Below are 21,476 nucleotides of genomic sequence, written 5' to 3'. Positions count from 1 at the left end.
GAGGGCAAGTGATGTAATGAGCACTGGGTCTTATATAAGACTGATGAATCACTGACCTCTACCTCTGAAACTAATAATACACTATATGTTAATTAATTGAATTTAAATTTAAAAAAAGAAACCCCCCAAAATAAAATAAATAAAATAAATACAATAAAATCTCAGTGGCGCAAAACAACAAAGGTTTATTTATCACTCATGTAAGGTCCCCTGAAGGTCAGGGCTATTTTCTAGAGCAGCTGTCCCCCCTGCAATGACTCAGATTTACTCGTTCATATAAACACACGTCCCCTCAATATCGGCAAGGGACAAGAATGTGGGAAATCACATCTCAGCTCTTAAAGGTTTTCCTCCGGAAGTGACATGTTTTGCTTTTCATTGGCAAAACCAATCACATGGCATGGTGGTTTTTAAATATATCTACAAACTCATTGACATTGTCACTTCCAAAAGTTGGAGTCTAATTCCCTTCCCTTGCAAGTGACTGGACTAGGTGCTTGATGTTAACACAGGGAATGTTGCAGAGGTTGTGCTGTGTGACTTTTTGAGGCCAGGTGTCGTACTCTGTTCAGGCTGCTGGAACAAGATAGCACAGGCTGGGAAGCTTCTGAACAACAGAAATTTACTGCTCACAGATCTGGTGGCTGGAAATCTGAAATCAGGGTGCCAGCATGGTTGGGTGAGGGCCCTTTTCTAGGTCACAGTCTTTTTGCTATGCCTTCATATGGCAGAAGTGGCAAGGGTGCTCCCTGGGGTCTCTTTTATAAGGGCTAATTCTGTTCATGAGGGCTCCACGCTCGTGACCTAAGCACCTGCCAAGGCCCCACCTCCAAATACCACACATTGGTTGTTAGGTTTCAACATAGGAATTTAAGGAGACACAAACGTTCAGTCAATAGTACAAATGATTGAGCAATATTTCTGAATTTTAAAAAACATTAATGCAACATAATCTATAGGTATAATGATACCACCAGGCTCAATCTGAACTTCACTCATTGAGAAACGCCAGACGCAATTGCCCAAGAATGGTCCTGTAACCATACATGTATATAGAGAGAAATATAAATTTCTTTACACACACACACACATACACAGCCTTAGATATTGTGTATATGTCATAGTTAGAAATGTCTGTCACTCTTTTCTCTGATTGCAGTTTAAAAACACATAACATTAAATTTACCATCTGAACCATTTTTAAGGGTACAGTTTAATAGCATCAAGTATATTCACATTGCTGTAAAACAGATCTCCAGAACTTTTTCATCTGAAAAAAAAAAGTTCATTTCAAACTTTACACCTATTAAACAACTCCCATTTCCCCCCTTTTCCCAGCCCCAGCTCCCCACCCCCATTAATCACCACTTAACTCTCTGTTTCTGTGAATTTGATTAATTTAGATACATCATATAAGTAGAATCAAAGAGCATTTGTCTTTTTGCGACTGGCTTATTTCACTTAGCACAATGTCCTCAAGGTTCATTCATGTTGTAGTGTACGATGGGATTTCCTTCTTTTTAAAGGCTGAATGCTATTCCAACATAGGTATAGATGACATTTTGCTTATCATTCATCCATCAGCGGGCATTTGGATTGCTCCCACCTGTTGGCTATTGTGAATAGTGCTATGTCCATGGCTCTGCAAACATCTTTTCTTGACTCTGCTTTCAAAAGTATGGGATCCGGTGGAATTGCTGGGTCAGTCCAGTGGCTCCATTTGTAATTTTTTGAGGAAACTTCAATGTGTTTTCTGTTGTGGTTGCACCATTTAACAATCATTAACGGTGCCCAAGGGTTCGGATGTCTCTACACCCTTGCAAACATTTGTTATTTTCTGTGTTTTTTGATAGTAGCCATCCAAATGGGTGTGAGGTGTGATTTCACTGTGGTTTGGATTAGCATTTTGTTTGAACATTCATAAATAATAAAAAGTCCATTGGTCTTTTTGAGTTCCAAAGAACAATCTCATTTTAGCAAATGTGGTAGGCAGAACAACACCCACTACTCCCACAAAGATGGCCTAATCCCTGGAACGTGTGGATGTGTTTTGCTACATTTCAAGGCAGAATTAAGGTTTCTAGTCAGCTTCTCCCAAGCCCCCAGGTGGCCTGTGACTCCTGCAGGGTTAGCAGAGGTAGAAGCGGGAGGAGATATAAGGGGCAAGGAGACCATCCTTATCGAAGGCAGATACGGGATGATGTCTGCATCTTCTGGGTGGGGCAGTCTCCCGGTGATAATTCTTTCTCTTCAATTGCACTTTGTGGAGTCCTCAAAGTTACCCCTTCTGGGCCCTTGGGCGATCCTTGTCTCTGACCAGGTGCTCCTCATTCCATCTTCATCCTCTGTAGCCAGTGGTACCTTCCTCTTTTTGCAGTTGGCCACTCTCCTTTGGCAAGAAGCCTTTAGAGACAGGTCTTTTCCAACAACCCCAGGGTCAGATCATTCTACAATTCCTTGTGGCTCTTAAGAACCCTCTGGCATCCTTTCCCCTCTTCCATCAGGGGTAAATGTGTGGTTTTCTCCCCATTGCTTATGTATCTTTGCTTGTTCCAGCCATAGGCTTGATCTTCTCAAAGAAAAAAAATATGCTTAAAATTCATGAATGTGGCTGATTTTACAGTCTTCAACTTCTTCTGAACAATGGCCTGGATTCTTTCAACATTTTCTTTTCTTTTTTTTAATTTTAATGTTTTTTTATTATATTATGTTAGTCACCATACAGTACATCCCCGGTTTCCGATGTAAAGTTCGATGCTTCATTAGTTGCGTATAACACCCAGTGCACCATGCGATACGTGCCCTCCTTACTACCCATCACCGGTTCTTTCAACATTTTCTTATGATGAGTATTATGAACCACTTTTCTGTTCTTGCTTTTAGGGACTTTGCCCAAGTTCATTCTTACTTAGCCAATACATGTTTATATGGCATATCTACGGATAAGCCAGAAACAGTTCCGTGCGGTAATAATATGGTTGCTGTTATGGTAAAATACAATGTTCATAAGAACTTAGGAATCTTGAGATAATTCACATTTTTTCCTTAAGTAACATATTTTCAGAGCTATTTGCAAAGTGTGTATTCTCTGAACATTTCCCCCAAACCTGTACCCTTTCTGACTTCAATATCATTGCACCATTTCTACAGACAAAAGAAATACTTTATAAGAACCGTCAACAAATTACAAGTGACTTTAGCCACCACTTCCTCTCTCCCTTCCACATCTTGCCCAAGTTTAAGTTTCTCTAAGGGTACAAAGGATTTACACATCATAAGAATGATTATTGCTGATGTCATTTATGATATCAACAAACATTCTAAATGCCAATTTAGACAACTTTCCAATCCAATACCAGGATATCGAGACCAAAATGACCTTATAAATATTTAATAATTTGCTCTTTGTAGATCATCTCTTAAGGAGAACACAGGAAGCTAATAACAGTTGTTGACTCTTAGATAAGTACAGTGGACCTGGAAAAAGTGGGAGAAGGACTTACCTTTTACTAAGTATCATTTTTAACCTTTTGAATTTTATATTGTATATTCCCAATTCAAAAGTTGTTTTAATTTTAAAAATAACAATTTGCACTTGAAGGTATAAAACTACCATTCTAACAATCAATATTATAAGTAAAAGTCACCTTTTTACATAAGAAAATAGTTTTAAAGGTTTTAAGATTAATATGATTTCATTTATATGTGGAATCTAAAAAACGAAACAAATAAGCACACCAACAAACAAAACAAATAGACTCTTAAATACAGAGAACGAACTGAGGGTTGCCACAGGGGAAGTTGGTAGGGGGATGAGAGAAAGCGATGAAGGGGATTCAGCGGTACAAACTTCCAGTTATAAAATAGATAAGACACAGAGATGAAAAGTACAGCATAGGGAATATAGTCAATAATATTTTAATATTGTTGTATGGTGACAGATGGTAACTATACTTATTGCGGTGAGCATAAAATTGTCAAATCAACATATCGTACACCTAAAAATAATGTAACATCGTATGTTCACTGTACTTCAATAAAAAAAAAATTAACACCCCCTCTCAAAAAAAAAAAGGGAAAAAAAAGAAAAGCTTTAAGGATAAATTGAATTGTGTATTTTAGATCTAGGGCTTATAATTGAGTTAACTTTGGTAGATGTTTTGAGCTTTTATTCCGCTCTTGGCTCTCAGATTATTTTATATTTTAACAAAAACAAAGAGACAGCTTGGGTTTTGTGGGGAGGGAATTTGTAAAAAGGGCATGTCTTACTGACCAGTGAGTCCATTACATCATTTGTAGAGTGCCGGCCATCTACAGGCAATGTGTCGAGTGCCAGGACACGAAGGTAATCAGCCCTGGCAGACTCTCCTGCCCTGGAGAGACTTGCATATTGCAGAAGAGAAGGTCATGCTTGGAAATCTCAGAGTTGAGGATGCAGGAAGAGAGAAGACACACTGAACACCCAGAGAAGAGGCAAGAAGGACTTAGAGCCAAAATGGAGTCTAGACATGATGCAGAAGCCACTAGGATCTGAAAACAAGGTGGCGGGGGGAGCTAAGGAAGGGAGAGTGTAATCAAAGCAATGGGTGAAAAAGAGGCTCTTTTCCACAAGGCAGGTGTCCACACTGAAAGCAAAGTGGAAAACTGAAGCTCAGATTTCCTAAGGAATTGGTCCAGCTCTCAAGTGTGATAAAATGATCACCTCAGGCAAGTCATGTAGATGGAAAATCTGAAAGGGAAGGTCCTGTCGTCCTAAGCTCCTGTAAGGCCTTTCTAAGCCTCAGCTTTTCTCATTTGTAATAATACAAATGTAATAATTTGTAATAATACATACATTATATACCTGTTGTGAGGATTTGTTTTTGTGTATATAAAAATGGCTTGCATAGTGTCAGGAGCATAATAGTTGCTCATGTGTTGAGCAACTATTTTGCTTCTGTTGTTGTTATCACTTGTAAATAAACCAAATGTCAAAATGGTGGATCCCATGGATTGGCTCTTTCAATCTTCATTTCACCCCCATTTTAGGATAACTTCTTGTTCCTGTGAAACTAGGAACTACATTTCCCAGACTCCTCTGCTCTTAGGGTCTGGATGCCAGATAGGTTCCACCAGTGAGAGGTAATCACTTGAGATTTGGAAGATGGAAGGAAGTGGAGGCCCTCTTCCAGTTGTTCTTTCTTTTGCAATTTACTACATTGAGAGGGGCCTGAGGTATGGGTGGGGGAGAGGGGGCAATGGTGGGAGCAGCTGCTGGACCACCAGTTCCCAGCGGCATGGGATCTTGACACCAACAAGTGGTGGCTCCTGATTTCCACTCCTCCAGCCCTGCTGGTGTCTGTGTAAGCATCTAAGTTCCATATGATATCCCATGTGTCTAAAGTACCCAGAGAGATGATTCCTGTTTCTAGAACTGAATCCTGACTTCCTTAGAAATGGATGTTTCATCTAGAGAAATCTCATATGTAAATTCCTATGAAAAACTTTATTTTGTACTACTGCCTGAAAATGGCTTAGATTTAAATCATGAGTTAATTCCCACGTTTCAACCAGTTCAATGTTCTTCTTGAAGCCATTCTCCTTGAGGACTGTTAACATAATACAATTAAAGTGTTCTGGGATCTTGAAAAGTTAACTCCAGGTATCACATTGAAAGAGGCAGAGTATATTTTTGTGATTATAACTCATCCATTGTCTTTCTTTATACTTTTTTTGGTTGAGAGGAAAATGGCCTCTGAAATGTTTGCCTCCTAATATCCATTCTTCCTTCCTTTCTTAGTTTCAAGAACTCCAATTTTTAGCTGGGGACACTACTACCCAGCTAAAATTTATTCCCACTCTCCCTTAAAGCCAGGTATAGTCATATGACTAAGTTTTGGCCAGTTAAATATAAGAAAAAGTGTTTTGTGTAATTTCTGAAAAGTGTCTTTAGAAGGAGGGTGTAAACCCTCCTTTGCCCTTTCCTCCTTCTTGTTGGCTGGAGTATGAATGTGATGACAGGAGCACTAACAGCCATCTTGGATCGTGAGGTAGTATAGTAATCATGGCAGAATAGAAGAGAATGAACCTGTGGCCTACAGAGCTGCTGTATAGGACTGGATTGTTTACCTCCAGACTTATTTTACATCAGAAAAAAAAAGCAATCTCAAACTTTAAGAAATCACTGTTATTTTTTTCTGTTTTGTTATTACATGTAGCCAAGCCTATGCCTAATTAATATAAGAGGAACAGCCAAACTTCTTCTCTTCATATCAACCAGGGACTGTTTCTCAGTTTTTTAAAATAAGTGCATTCTCAAAAACTGCCTCATTACTGAGACACAGTAGGACATGCTGCTAAAAATGTTGATCTGGGTTTAGAATTAGAGACATAAAACAGATTTCACAGAGACCAATTCAGTGTACATAGCAGCGAAGTTTGCAAGCCAGATGAACAATTCTGACTTGTTCGTACAGCTTTCAACATCAAACCAAGGCACCAATTTTAGGTTGAGTAAAAGGCAAGTCCTCAAGCCTAGCGGATGATCCAGTAGGGGTAGAGTTACTGATTCAAAATGGCTGCGTTTCTAGTTAAACTGGCTCTCTGTTGTTCGTCACGGGACCACACCACAGCCAACAGGCCACCCCACGGTACATTCTGCTCTGCAGCTCTCTATTCCAGAGCCCATAGATCAGAGGGTTAAAACACTGGGCAAATGCAAAGACTCCAAAAAGCACCAGATTTAAAGCAAAGAAAAACACCCCACACATCTTTCCCAAACCTATGAATATCAGGGTTGGTATTACATGTAAACCCATCTGCACTAAATGAATAAGGACTGTTTTCCTTGCTTTGATATTTGATCTATTAAAATGGCCAGCCCGTTTCCCCTCTTGGTAGATCAGAGAGTAACTTACAAGAATGATGGACAGAAGAAGGAAAAGGAAAACCATGCCAATAGCTCTGGCAGCAGAGCCATTCAAAATCACAGGGCAAAGGGGTTCAGATTTAAAAACAGTACCCTGAGTGGGGTTAGTACCCTCTATGAGAAACAAGCAAACATTCTTGAATATAATGATTGTCCAAGACCCAGCCAGAATCCTATACTTAACTGAATCTACAAAGGACAAAGATTTCAAAGGCCAGCAAATGGCCAGGTAAGTGTTGACAGCCATCAAGGCCAGGGTGAAGAGGATCCCTTCTCCCACACTTAGCTGGACCCCAAATACCACCCAGCACATCAGCACAGGACTGTTGGCCAGCAGAGCCCGCATCCCTTGGAAAACCACCCCCAGGCCGCAGTAGGAGGAGATGCACAGCAGGTGGTGGCACAGGAGGATGTACCGGACCTCTTTCTTCAGCTTCGAATTCTGTGACACTATCGTGATGATGACGACAGTGACAAACGTGGCAAAGAAGAAGGTAACGGTGTACACAGAGGCCTTCACTGTTGCTTCCATCCTCAGCCAATCTGAGATGTTGCAGTGCTCAGAAGAGAAGTTCATGCTCTTTCAGGGCAACTTGGCTCCTGCAGGATTAAAGAACAAGACAGAGTGGGTCTTAAAGACCTGGTGCTTCTGGTGTGGTTTTCCAGCTCTGTGATCTTGCATAAATCTCAAGGAATATGTTACACAGTTTTCTGTATAGAGGACAAAAACTTTAGATAGCATTGACATGGATCAAAAAACTGGAGAAATCATCTGGGGTCTTCGCTTTATTTCAAGAGAGGGGCACATATTCAAACCCTCCAAAAGGAAAGTTTGAAAGATGTACTCTCAGAAGTCAGCAAATCGCTCAAAATCAGGTCAAGGTTTTATTCTTCGTGCATCCTTTTCCGTCTTTGATTGTGAGAACTTTTTCAATTTGGAGCCACAAAGCACAACATTGTAAAGCTCAGCTGATGAACCACCAAGCACTTGTCAACACTTAGCGCATGCAAAGGTCTGGGAAAGAAGTTGGGACAAGAACTGTAAGGAATATGGGGGAAGCCACTGGTGCCGAGTCCTGAATTCATTTGGGTCCATAAGACATGACAGGGATATTAACAAAATGACAGCAGTCATGGGTGACATTTACCCAGTACTTTCTAGGGATCAAAACTGTTTTTAGAACATATTCCTCACCAACCCTGGGGTATGTTTTATTTTCCACCAAGTGGTTTTATTATGCACTTTTCACAAATGGAGAAACAGACTTAAAGTGGCTAAGTAACCCACTCAGGGCCATATGGTTATTGTGTAGAGAGGCCAGGATGTGAATTGCAGAGTACAACTTCAGAGCCCACTCTCTCAACTACTACAAGGACGTTCATGTCAAATTCAAGGTCAAATAAATGCATGCTCTGAGTTCTGCTTTGGTCAATGTCATTGATCCCCCAATGTCAACTGGACCCCATTTATAGAAATACCTTTTCTGTTGTTAAGCTGGAAGACTGCATGCCCAAGAAGGTGTTGGGATCTTAGGATTACTGAGGGACTGTGACCCCTGAAATGGTAGTAGCCTCATAAGATCTTCTCAAGCATGCACAGCAGTGAATGGCACACCATGCCGCAGCCTGGGGATCCCCCACATTTCAGGATCACTGTCTCTGAAAGTCTACTGTAGAAATGCCAACCTTTGCTTCCCCACTATGGCTTTACTCACTTCCTCACCACATTTCGCACCGCCTCCTAGACCAGAGTTGACTGGAACTAGGGGTAGACATCTGACTCATTGAGAATTATTCTGGACCCTGTGCTGAATCCAGTGTCTGCCTCTTAAAAATCTGACTGAAGAATTCTCACAGACAATGGAGTCCAAGTGTGATGTCATGTGATTGGCCTGTCAGTCACGTTGGCGCATAGACGAGTAGAAGAAAGTGACCGAGAGAGGTAAGAGAGAAGCAGAGGGAACCACAATGTCCCTGCAAGGTTCCAAAAGCCCTTGCAAGATGGAGAGAGAACAGCCCGGACTCCTGAATTTCTGATTCCCTGAGATGCTCTGCATGTTCTGTCCTCAGGTTCTAAAATTATAACACAGCCCTCTATTACTTGAGCTAGCTTAAATGGGTTTCCTTCTGTTCCTGTCGGCCCCTAGCGTTGAAAGTATATGAAGTGGACCCTGAAGAGGCACAGAATATTCTAGGGATTTCCTAAAGAGTGTGTCGTCGTGGAGACCGCTACCGCAACTTGCTGAGAATCCGAGATGCCACAGCTCCTTATGAAATCCCTTGCCCAAGGCATCTGTTCTCCCCTGAATATTGTGTTGTCACCTTTTGTGCAGAATTTCTCCTGTTCAGAAGGATTCTTGTGTCATTGTCATGCAGTCAAACTCCAGGCACTTATTTCTGTACTCTCCAGACCCCAGAGAGGAATAGAAATGGGAATGGTCCTTGTCATTGTCAAACTCATCATCACGTTTTCTTTTAGCTGCAGATTTTTTGGTCAAAATCTCATACTAGAACTCTTCAACAATCAACAGAAAAATGCATTATCTGCCCACATGAAATGTCTCCTCATCCCTCGTTCCCAGAGCACACTCCTGTAACTGTCCTCGAGGCACCCAATATAGACAGTGAGGGCCCCAGGGAAGATGGCGAACAGACCCCGGTAAATTAGAACTCTGCCCAGCCTGGGGAGTCACAAGATCCGGGCTTTAAGCCTAGCCCTGCCACCAGTGAGGAGTGTGACTGTGGGTACTAAAGTCACTTTGCTTCTCTGGTCCTTGGTTCCTGACGTCACAGCCATGCAGGATTGCAAACTCCACGTCTTTTCTATCTACAAAGTCATCCTCACTCACATCCTCAAGAGCTAAATTTTAACTTGGGCCAGGAATATCTGGACTTTTTCCTTATTTTTGAGACAAGATTGGCCCTGCCCTCGATCTGGAATGTCCTCACCTTATTCCCCATGGCTGAGCCTTAAATAGAACTGCCAGCTCTCTAGGACAGGGCCTGCCTTGTCCTGCTAGGCCCCCTCCCAGGACCTAAAACCCAGCCTCTGAGTCCCAGAATTAGGGGGTCACTGCTGCCAGGCTCCACAATGGTGACGGCCTCCCTGTCTGCCTGGGCCTCCCAACAATGCCACTCCCAAGCTCCCTGGTGCTGGGTTTGACCTAGCTGATGGGCGATGCCCCCCCATTATTCAGTCTTGCTCCCAATCTCCCATTCTTCCCAGAATCCCAGTCATGCTTGTAGCTTCCCTGCTGGATTCCTCATTTCTGCTCAGCAGGGCTTCCCTACACCTGCATGCCTCCCACCCCGCACCAGCCCCTACACTCCTGTCTGGTTCTTTGACAGCACATCCCCAGCAGCAATGAGTGGCCTTGGCCTCGCTGCGTTCTAAGACTTGAAACTCTACACAGAGTGAGTGACTCTCATTGTGCTTCCTTTGAAAAAAAATTTACAAGCTTCTTTTCTGCCCCCAAATTACTGTACCTACAGCTGTAATAAACCCCTCTCCCTCCAGATCTAATATGGTTTCAGGAAACTGTTTATTGTTGAGACCAGGCAAAAACTAGTTTCTGTAGCTTTCTAATATGTTTAACCCACTGATCGATGCAATACATTGTCGAGACGTTCTTCCCCACCAATCCTCACTACACGTTGAAACACACCATGCATATCGGAAACGGTGAGGTTACCTGGCGGTAAAACACAGGTGCTGACACTCAGAAGCCTCTTGCCCAGTGGAAGAAGCAGAATACGATATAACTAGGTAATAATAACCAGAAACATCGTGTATAGTTTTACTTATCTGACAAACGAGTAAGAAAGTTGGGTGTCTCTGGCAGGGTTGGAGGAGCGTTCAGAATAGAAAGGGTTGCAGAGTCAGTGGGAGAAAGCCTCTTGGAAGAGCTGAGACTCAAATCCAGTTCAAGGTTGAAAACGAGAGCAAAGCGGGTCAAGGGTGAGGTGGGTAGAGACGAGGAGAGGTGGAAATTGGAGGCAACAGAAAATGGCAAGAGCCCAGGTGGGGCAAAACCTGGGAGGTTCAGGGGGCAATGAGCAGATCCAGTTCGGTGGACTGAGGGCTTATTCAGAGGACCAAGAACAGACAAAGTCCAGGACCAGATTTCAAGGGCCTTGATTCCATTCCAAGGGTTAAAATTCACTTCGCAGGCAATAAGGAGTCTTGCATGACTAAAACGAGGAGCAGCACATGCCACGGGTTAAGAGGCCACCTGAGACGCCCACCCGACCTGCACAGTGGTGTCTGATAGGAGCTCTGCAGAGGACAAAGGCACACAGCGAAGACACTACTATCCAGCCTGGCAGGGGACAAAGGCACACAGCGAAGACACTACTATCATAGCAAGTGGCTTAGAATTCTTCTTGCAGACCTAAAGTCTCCGGGAGGGTTGCAAATCTGCAAAATCAATGAGGGCAAGTTTTATCGCCTTTAATTTATTTATGAGAACTCAGAAAGATGAGTAATTTACTCAGGATCACGCAGCCAGACAGAATCTCCCAGTCTTCAAATTCATATTCCTTCTCAGAGGTATATTTGCTTATCAAGAACTCATGGCAACAAAAGCCATATAAGAAGTCCCCTTCTATACATATTACTCCTACTTAACGGTTCATTCCTAGAGCCTTTTTCTTTGGAAATTCTAAAATGGAAATACCTGTTTGCCTCCAGCCCAAAATGTTCCTTTGGCTTCAGCTCTGAAATAAAACCCTGGAGCTAAGAATCACATTTGTTCCACAACAGCCCTGATGAAATCAGAACCAGCCACCGCCACTCCCTACAAAAACACTGCTGGAAGCAGCTGCGTGGGGAGGGCGGGATGGGCGCCTAACAAAATCGGTGAAGCAAGGGGTCTCATCCTTCCTAAGAGCCCAGCTTAGGGCAAACCCCTGAGGGCAACATGCTACCCTTGGTAGGAAACTGAATATACAAACACGTTTGGCCAACCCATAAATAAAAATTAACTCTGATCCACAACCTGCAGCAACCTGCCAGGAAACCAAGCCCTCATCCACGGTAACCGACGTCTCCTGTGACCGCCCACGCAGCCAGATGACCACCTCTGCAACAACTGGCCCCAAGAGCCAGGACTTGATTAATGATTGGCAGCTTTTCTAATTTTTGTCCCTCCTTCCAACTTAGGACCAACCAGAGAGAGCCAAATGTGTCCCCCCAGCCAGTCACATAGACACCCCACTTCGAGTTAGCCCACCTTCAGCTTCCCCAGGCCCCCGGCTCCCATCAGGGCACGCCTGAAGCCTCCCCGTTTCCACCCGAAGCTCTCCCCTCCTCTGCCCACCTCCGGGGCTCTGCTGAGGCACACGGGACGGCGGCTGACTCCGTTGCTCCAGAAAACTCTGAACGGGTGGCCTTGGTTTTGCTCATCTGGAGATGATGGTCTTTGCTCACCATCACCTCGGTATGAAAAGATGGGGGGCCCCGCAAGACACGTGCGCTTGGAGCCGTTTCTCCAGGGAGCTAATGAATGGCTGGCAGCACATTCTTCCTCCCCGGCTTGCGCTCCGATCCGATCCTAGTCAGCAGCAGGGGCGAGGGAGACAGATTCCTCTCGCGGAGCAGCGCTGCCTACCTTGTCCTCACCATGAGCCCTGGGTCACCGAGCTGGGGGATCTCCCCCTTCTCTCACGTCTGCAGGCAACCCTTCCTGAACAGACACCCCACTTCCAAAGAAAACCAACGGAGCATTGGATATGTGCTAATGTGAGGGAAGGGTCTAGAAGGGAGATAGGAAGAGGGTAATGACACGGACAAAACTTGACAGTAGATAATTCGTGCTGATGGCTCACTCTGAGACGGCTCTGGAGGGAGCCGACCTCTTCAATCAGTGCACCAAGGTTCGCATCTGTCCGAAAGAACACGGAGAGCTAGAGGTAGGCTGGAACTCATTCAGAGTTAATTAGCTGGTGACAGTGATACTGGAGCTTGGACCAGGCCATCCACCTGCAGGGTGCAGTCTCTAAACCCCAGGGCCAGGGGCCCCACATCAGGAAAGGGCAATACCTAAAGGTTGTGACGGGCTCCCCACACTTCCTCTCGGTGTTGCTGGTTAATGGTGAAGTCTGGCTTCCAACCCAATTCTTCTGATTTCTGAAATGACATTTGGTTATTGTTTGTTGAGTCTTTTCCTAACAGGACCATACTGGTGCAGGTGAATTGAACTCTTTAAAAAAAAAAAAAAAAAAAAAGGCTTAGCAGGTGTTATGGTCTGAATTGTGTCCTCTCCAAAATTCATATGGCAAAGCCCTAACCCCCAGAACTTCAGAATGTGACAGTATTTGGAAACAGAGTCTTTAAGAAGGTAATGAAGTTAGAATGAGGCCATTAGGGTGGGCTGTAATTTCATCTACCTGGTGACCTTGTGTCCTTGTAAGAAAAGGAGATTCAGACACACACAGACCCTAGAGATGCGTGTGCACAGAGAAAAGACCGTGTCAAGAGGCAACAAGGGGGTGATCGTCTACCAGCCAAGGAGAGACCTCAGAGAAAACCAACCCTGCCGGCCCCTCGATCTTGGACTTCCAGCCTGCAGAACTGTGAGGAAATACATTTCTGTGCTTTAAGCCACCCCGTCCGTGGGATTTTGTTTCGGCAGCCCGAGCAGACTGACCCAGCAGGGAAAGCAGCTCCCAGCTCCCGCCTTAGCTCCAGGTAGCTGAGAAGAGCTTCCCGCGGGTCCATCCAGACTCTCCCCAGAACCTCCACCTGGGAATTTCTGAAGGAGGAAAGATCTCTGAGAGGGAGGAGGGCCTTTCCTTCTCGGGTGCTCACGGTCTGTCGGGCAGTGTCAGCCAGGCTCAGGGCCAGTATCTGACTTACCGCCAGTGGAAAGGACCATCGGCTGAAAACAAACCTCAGAAATGATTTCAAATGCTCTGTGGCTGCCGGCAGAAGGCCAAAGAGAAGAAGTGGATACTTCCAGAATAGCTCTTAAAACCCTCCCGAATGATCAGACCTTCTCCTCTCCCACAATAAACATGCCCTCCTCTCTTTAAACATGTCCTCCCCTCTGCTCTAACTGGGGCCTTACTTCTTTGGTATTTTAAAAATCACTGCAGTCTGGGAAGCTCTGGTGATGTCCTCCGTTATTCTCCTCAAAGCAGGCAGGAAGGAAGGGAGGAAACCGGTGTCTGCGGAGCGCCAGTCACAGGACAACAAGAACAAGAGCTTAGTAAATACTAGCTGTGATTGTTGATCATCTGGGAACGGCTCGTAGAGGTGACGTGGGAACTGGATGAAATCACAAAGCCTCTGTAGGTGTATCCTGTGATTTCTGGAGACAGAAAAATCGCACATTTTTCTGAGTGCTTTTTCAGGCAGTTAACTTTTTGAGTTTGAACTTGCCTTTTTATTTAGAAAGGGAAGTTCTCCAGCTTCCTTCCCCAATTTGGTTCTGCCCAGAATTTTGATCTAAGATGTTCTTCTAAGTATTAATAGGGCTCATTATCCAGAGACCTGCCACCTGCTTTAATAGAACCCTGGCCTTTCCTGAAATACTTTATGTGTAAAAGCATGTCTTAAAAAACAATGCGCTCACGCACGTTTACTTGAGATTTTGAAACACCGGGCTGCCCATGAACAAGCGTAGAGTGCAACAAATCCCCAAACCTGGAATATAAATAAATATTTAAAGAGGAAGTGTTGAAAAGAAGGTAGTTTATAAGAACAGTGACAAAGCTCTTTCCGTTTTACAATCTAAATAATAGTAAGTGTGTGTGATCTAACATTACAGTAACAGCGATAACAAAAAGAACACAAAGTAATGACACATTTCACTGTCCTAGATATATCTGCAGATAGAAATAGACAAAGGAGCCATTCCAGGATTTCAGAAGAAGATTGTACAATAATACTAACTGTAATAGTATCATGTAACAAACATTTTCCATGAATCTTCATGTAAACTTAACTAATGGATTTATATGAAATTACAATGCACTGGCTAAAATAAGAGTCATTCGATTCTGCTTGGATGGAGCTCTCTGCATTGGCATGGACTAACTAAGAACAAAAGTAGCCGTCTCGATGCATAGACATGTTTTCACTCTGTTGGTGAATTTCAGCTACAGGGATCATCCAATTTTCGAAAGTTCATATTTCACCACTTCACGTTTGCAAAAGACCTATATTGGTTCCTGTTTTCACTAGCTGAAAAAATAAAGAGGATTTTTGTTTTTACAAAAAAGGCAAAAAAGCCACAATAACGTTTCACAGTTGTTCCACAGGAAGCCATTATAGAGGCAGCACACACCCTGAGCAGCGAGAGCGCCCCCCCCTTCCCCAGGACTGTGCTCAGCATCTCAGCTGCAGGCTGCCAGAGTTTTGACTATGTCTATGAGCTTCACTTCAATTTATTTTGTGCATCCATTAGCAGGATATGTCCTGTGGTATCAGAAAAGTCTATGGGAGGTGATTTTTTGGGTCTGGGAATATTCACAAATTTCTCCATATAAATTAATGGTAATTGCTTCTTTGCTTTATGCCATTTTGTCTTACAAAATGTTTCATGGGTGGAGGGGTGCCTAGGTGGTTCAGTTGGTTAAGCAGCTGACTTGATTTTGGCCCATGATCTCAGGGCCATGAGATCCAGCCCCTCATTGGGATCCATGCTCACTGCAGGGTCTGCATGAGATTCTCTCTCTTCCTTTCCCTCTGCTCCTCCCCCTGCTCACTCTCTGTCTTATAAATAAATAAAATCTTAAAAAAAAAAAAGTGGGACTCCTGGGTAGCTCAATCAGTTAAGTGTCTGCCTTTGGCTCAGGTCATGATCCCAGGGTCCTGAGATTGAGATGTGCATTGGGCTCCTTGCTCAGTGGGGACACTGCTTCTCCCTCTGTCTGCCACTCCCCACTGCTTGTGCACACTCTGTGTCTCTCTGACAAATAAACAAACAACAAAAAAAAGCTTCCATGGGAACACTGTACTTTCAGATAGCAGGATAAGCCTGCATATGTGTGCCCACCAGCATGGATCTAAGAGTTGGTGATACCTCAGTAACCAAAACACACCAAGTCTCTGAAGTCATGGAGCTGACGTGGTCCTGAGCCCCTGACACTAGCCTAGCGGTCAGTAAACAGATGGTATTTTTCTCCTGTCCTCCCTATCTCACCAGACACCGAAGGTCAATATGATATCTGCAAACCACGAAAAGCAAATAGCAATCTGTATGTTGCTAAGCATGTGATTCATTGCCAATACTATTTCCCAGAATCTGAGAGGATTCTGTCTTTGGTCTCTTGGTTTTGCATTTACTTTTGAAATATGCTGAAGCTATTTCATTTTTTAAAAATATTTATTTATTTGTTTATTTATTTATTTATTTATTTATCAGAGAGAGAGAGAATGAGAGAGAGCCATCCAGGCCTCCCTGAAACTATTTGAATGTTGCATTATTGAAATTATTGAGCTTTTCAAAAATTAATTTCCCTGTGTATCACTTTAACATTATTAAAGCTTATAAATCAGCAATGGCTGCCAAGATAGTGAATTGTGTATTTTGCTGCTAGGAAATCCTCTATACCATAGTCAATGGCTTTCTTTCTGCACAGTTAAAATAGTTGGCCCATCCCAAGCAACAACACACACCCTTTCTGCCTCTGCAGACCACACCTGGCTTTAGCCATCAACCAAATGTTTTATCAGTACATTCTTGGCAATCCTGAAATCAGCAGATTCCATGAAGCTCCTTAGCTTTCTCTCTCTGACTCAGCATTGGGGATTATTGTAAACGTTCTGTCAGGTTTAATTCTATTTCCCCCAATTAAGGTACAATGTAATTATAGCTATTCTTACAAACCTTTTTTGCAGGCTGTGATTTGTTTCACTGATGAAAAAGAATCCCCTTAGTTTTGAAATCCACATATAATATGCATTGCTTGCCAAGTATTCGTATCTGTAGTAGGTATCTTTGAGTAATATATATTATGCTTGATTATATACATCATGCAAAGTCGATTCTCTTTACCTGAAAACTGTATGATTTATAATTGAAAGTAAAACCCATAGAATGCCTTAACTTTTGCCTTCTCTGTAAATTTTTACTTAGCACACAGTTGATTATTAACTTGAACTTTTACTTAACTATTATATAATTGATTCATCTCAGTTTTCAGAATCCTGTATATTTACAAAGTTTCTTTGGCAGGGATATAAGTCCTCTGACCACAGCAGAGTCTATTACCATATGGATAGACTTGTATTTTTCCATAGCAAAGTCCACTTACACCAAGTTATTAAAGTTCTCGGTTATTTTCATTAGCATTTATATTTGTCTTTTAGAAAGGGCATAGAATTTTGAATCATATTTATAGAGCAGATGGGTATTTTAATATCTCTCCTTGTGATAGTCTTAAAGTATGACCATTATATTTATCTGTTTATTTAATAGACTTATTCCCAAATAAGAAGCATATTATCGTTATTAATGTTATTTGGCAAACATTATTTGTAACTATATTTTGTATTTTTCAATAGAAATTACATTGTAAGTATCGGTGACAAAAAAGTATTAATGTTGAAAACCTCAGCTGTGTTATCATTCAGCCACTTTTGAATGGTCAAAAAAAAAAAAAAGAAAGTATGATCAGAATTTTAAAATTCATGCCCATATCCCATTTTCTCCATTCATACATTTGCTCATTCATTCATTGTGTCAGGCACTGTGCTAAATGCTGAGCCTGCAGAGATTAATTAGATATGGTCTCTGTCCTTAAGAAACTTACTTCATTGGAGGGAGGAAGATGGTAGAGGAGTAGGGGACCCTAGGTTTGTCTGGTCCCTGGAGCTATCAATCATTCTGAACATGTGTGAACTCAATGGAGGTCTAAGAAAAGAATTGCTACAATTCTACAAATAGAAAAGCAACCACTTTTTGCAAGTCTTTTTTAATTTTCATTTTTATAATTACATTCTAGCCTTTCATTGTATTTCATTCCATATATATATATATAATTTAATTCCATGTATATTTTTTTTCCTTCTTTACGATTTTAGGAGCTAGTTTTTTCTAACAACTAGACCAAAATGCACCCAGGATCTAGTGCATTGCTCTACTCTGTTCACCTGTCTGATTATATTCAATCTCTCTCTCTCTCTCTTTTTTTTTTCTGTTTCTAGGCTCTTCTGATTTGTTTAGTGTTTATTTCTCTGGGGTCATTGTTGCTGTTTTAGTATTTTGTTCTCTTGTTCATTTATTCTTCTCTGGACAGAATGACAAGATGGAAAAACTCACCCCCAAGAAAGAGAACAAGAGGCAGTACTGACTGCCAGGAACCTAATCAATGTGGATATAAGATGTTGGAACTAGAGTTCAGAATAATGATTATAAAGATGCTAGCTGGGCTTAAAAAAAGCATAGAAGACACTAGAGAATCCCTTTCTGGAGAAATTTAAAAAACAAAATCTAATCAAGTCAAAATCAAAAAAGACTATTAATAAAATGCAATAAAAATGTAGGCTCTAACTCCTTGAATAAATGAGGCAGAAGAGAGAATTAGTGATATAGAAGACAAAATGATGGAGAATAAAGAAGCTGAGAAAAAAATAAACAACTACTGGATCACGAGGGGAGAATTCAAGAGATAAGTAATACTATAAAGCAAAGCAATATTAGAATAATTGGGGTCCCAGAAGAAGAGGAAAGGGGGCGGGGCAGAAAGTATATTGGAGCAAATTATAGCAGAGAACTTACATAATCTGGGGAAGGAGACAGGCACTCAATCCCAGGAGGCACAGAGAACCCACCCTCAAAAGCAATAAAAATAAATCAACACCTCGACATATAATAGTAAAGCTTGCAAATCTCAGAGACAAAGAGAAAATCCTAAAAGCAGATCAGAACAAGAGGTCCTTAACCTACAAGGGTAGAAACATAAGACTGGCAGAAGACCTATCCATGGAGACCTGGCAGACCAGAAAGGACTGGCATTATATATTCAGGGTGCTAAATGAGAAAAATATGCAGCCAAGGATAGTTTTTCCAGCAAGGCAGTCATTCAGAATGGAAGAAGAGATAAAGAGCTTTCAGGACCAACAGAACCTAAAAGAATTTGTGATCACTAAGCCAGCCCTGCAAGAAATATTAAAGGGTTAGACAAAGGTGAATTCTTTTCTCCTTTTCCCAAGAAGAGGATCTGGGGAAGTTCTTTTTCTTGCATGAAAAACCATGGTGGGAGATTGGGGGACAATGGTTGATGTACATATCCCAGTGGTATGTACCCCACAAATGTATATCCATGCCACTCTGATCTTGTGAGACTTGCTCCAATACTCAGAGAAACTTCCAATAAAATTATAAATTTCCTACCTTCTTTTTCACCACCTTTTGGCCACTTAAACTATCCACACCCATGGGGTCATGTTCCCACAAAGTCCACCAAAGAATCAGGCTTACGTTGTGGTTATTGCCATGGTTATTGCCAATGTTACCTAATCTGAGCATCTACCTTGTTTCAGACTTTCAGCCTGCCCTGATCTTAAATGTGTGGTTGCCACTTGGTCTATGTCTTGACTTCCTAAATGTCTGGTCTCAAAACACTGAATATTGTTTCTGGATGATCCAGGACTGGAGCCACATAAGGACATTTGCTCTTTCAGAGTTGTCAGAGTGGTATCATGCAACTCCCTATCTGGACCCCAAGGAAATGTGACCTGGTCAGAAGGCAAGTGTTCTTACTGGAGGAAGTTCAGTGTCCAGACGGAGGACCGTTAGTGAAAAAGGGATAAACCAAAAGTGAGTGGGGACCAGTCAGAGGACTTCAGTTTGTGTGATCAGAGCAGTAAGAATCCATATAACCAAAAGGGATGTGCTATTTCTAGGTCATTCTCCCAGAAATAATGCATCGTATTTTAACACTTGGAGATGGTTTGCTGGTGAGATTAAGATGCCTCTTTGTACAACATCAGGAGGTGATGAATTTGATCCTGGAAATGCAATCTATGGAAACCATTCAGTGTACTTACAGGTTCAACAGAAAGGTACTGAAATAACAGCTGAAAATAGAAGGTTGCTTGTTCCCTTGGAAGCAATGAAAAGCAAAGAGTAAGAAGTTAATAATGCATCACCACTGAAGAAGCAAAGAGGCCTCAATTAATGTAATATCCTGTTCTACTTAATAAGCATATCTCACAAGCTGAGAGATACTCAGAGATTGCCACAGTATTATTATTTTATTCTGCTACATGCTAGAGTATTGTGAAGTGTCTATAGGTAGTTAAATGGAAAAGTAAGGCAGAATCCCTGCATTTGTGGCTCAAAATCTTTTAGGGAAGATAGATGTGTAAGCAAATAGTTTTAATTCTATGATTTAAGTGCTTTGATTCAAAGTGTCATGGAAATCAGAGGAGGGAGTCTAATCTTCCTAGAAGAGTCAGGGAAAACTTCTCATGGGACAGTGACTCTAAAAAGTAAGAAACATTCATCCAGCTATCCAGCCTCCTGGTCATCCATTTATTAGGTATGTGTTGAGTACCTCTGACTATTCTAGATGCTGTGGATGTCCCACTGAACATGACAACCAAGTCCTTCCTTGAGTGAAGTTGACATTCTGGTGGGGGGGGGGGGCAGATGACACTACCAGGAGAAACACAGAATGGCTCCTTAAGACCATCTAATATCCAACTTTGGGCCTCATTTTTTCTCCCACAAGTATTTTCCTACTGAGACCAGAGTGCCTTGACCACTTAAACTGGAGCATTTCCATCCTTCTGGTTAAGTATAGTTCTCATCATGAAACCAAAATGCCAATTGATTGTTTACCATCACAGTGGGATAATTCCAGAAGGGCATGATCAGACAAACTCAGGTTTCTGAAAATGCAGAGCTGAGAATCAATTTCAAGCAGAAATAAAAGTGAGAAACAGGGTGCCCAGCCTGACATGAGAACTCCTTACCTTACATTACCAGTGGAGGTCTTTCTTGCCAGTGGAAAAATGGGTTCTTTTTTCCAGGAAAAAAGTATGTGGAAGAGCAGCAGAAGTTTCTCCAAGAATCCTAGAAAGAATTCCCAATACCCAGCATCTAACAGAAGTGAATCAAGCAAAGTGTCTCACTTCACGTTCTCCCAGGCCCCTAAGTCTTCAGACCTAGGGCCCCTTCTGTGCTGGCTGCAGCCAGTGTCACCCTGTGATTCCCAGTGTAGAGAGCTGCATGACCTCAGAGAAAGCGGGGATTTTTTGTGGTAGCCACTTCCTGAAAGAACACTCAGCCCCGTCTGTCCAAGAAGGAAGAGGAGGAACCCAGGGCCAGTGCCTCCCCTTTTGTACCCCTTCTGGGGTTGGGACCCACTTCGTGGTGTTTAAAGGTGACAAGAGAAAACGTTTCTAGAAAAAGCTAAAAAGTTTCCCCACCTCGGCATGAGGGAAACATTCAAGCCACCGGAACCAGCAGTTTTAAGCCAGAAGAGCCTTTAAAAATCTCATGTTGCATCTATAGAAATGACCACAATTTCATAACAGAGACAAGAGAAAGGCATTTAGAAGCTTCTGCAAGGCACAGTTGGTGCCATTCTAAAAACTCATATTTCCTGTTTGCCA

The 21,476-nt window shown here is 42.4% G+C and overlaps 1 protein-coding gene across 3 annotated transcripts; it reads right to left on the bottom strand.

Moving 5' to 3' along the window:
* Positions 1 to 4,063: 4,063 nt before the first annotated feature.
* LOC123790088 (uncharacterized) lies at positions 4,064 to 21,084 on the bottom strand. Of its 3 annotated transcripts, XM_045794161.2 has the most exons (4): positions 20,835 to 21,084; positions 13,975 to 14,217; positions 12,948 to 13,034; positions 4,064 to 7,507 (listed from the first exon to the last, which is right to left on the bottom strand). In XM_045794161.2, exon 4 carries the CDS (start codon positions 7,482 to 7,484, stop codon positions 6,570 to 6,572), a length of 915 nt encoding a protein of 304 aa, XP_045650117.1. In that variant the 5' UTR covers positions 7,485 to 7,507; positions 12,948 to 13,034; positions 13,975 to 14,217; positions 20,835 to 21,084; the 3' UTR covers positions 4,064 to 6,569. The 3 variants fall into 3 exon arrangements, with proteins under 3 accessions (XP_045650117.1, XP_045650118.1, XP_045650119.1); XM_045794162.2 differs by lacking the exon at positions 13,975 to 14,217; XM_045794163.2 differs by lacking the exons at positions 12,948 to 13,034; positions 13,975 to 14,217.
* Between the last annotated feature and the right edge of the window lie 392 nt (positions 21,085 to 21,476).

The sequence above is a fragment of the Ursus americanus genome, chromosome 1 (assembly GCF_024610735.1).
Source record: "Ursus americanus isolate L20-20 chromosome 1, mUrsAme1.1.p, whole genome shotgun sequence".
Classification (NCBI taxonomy): Eukaryota; Metazoa; Chordata; class Mammalia; order Carnivora; family Ursidae; genus Ursus; species Ursus americanus.
The sequence above is the reverse complement of the archived record's forward strand: the minus strand, read 5'-3'. Positions and strand labels throughout refer to the sequence as shown.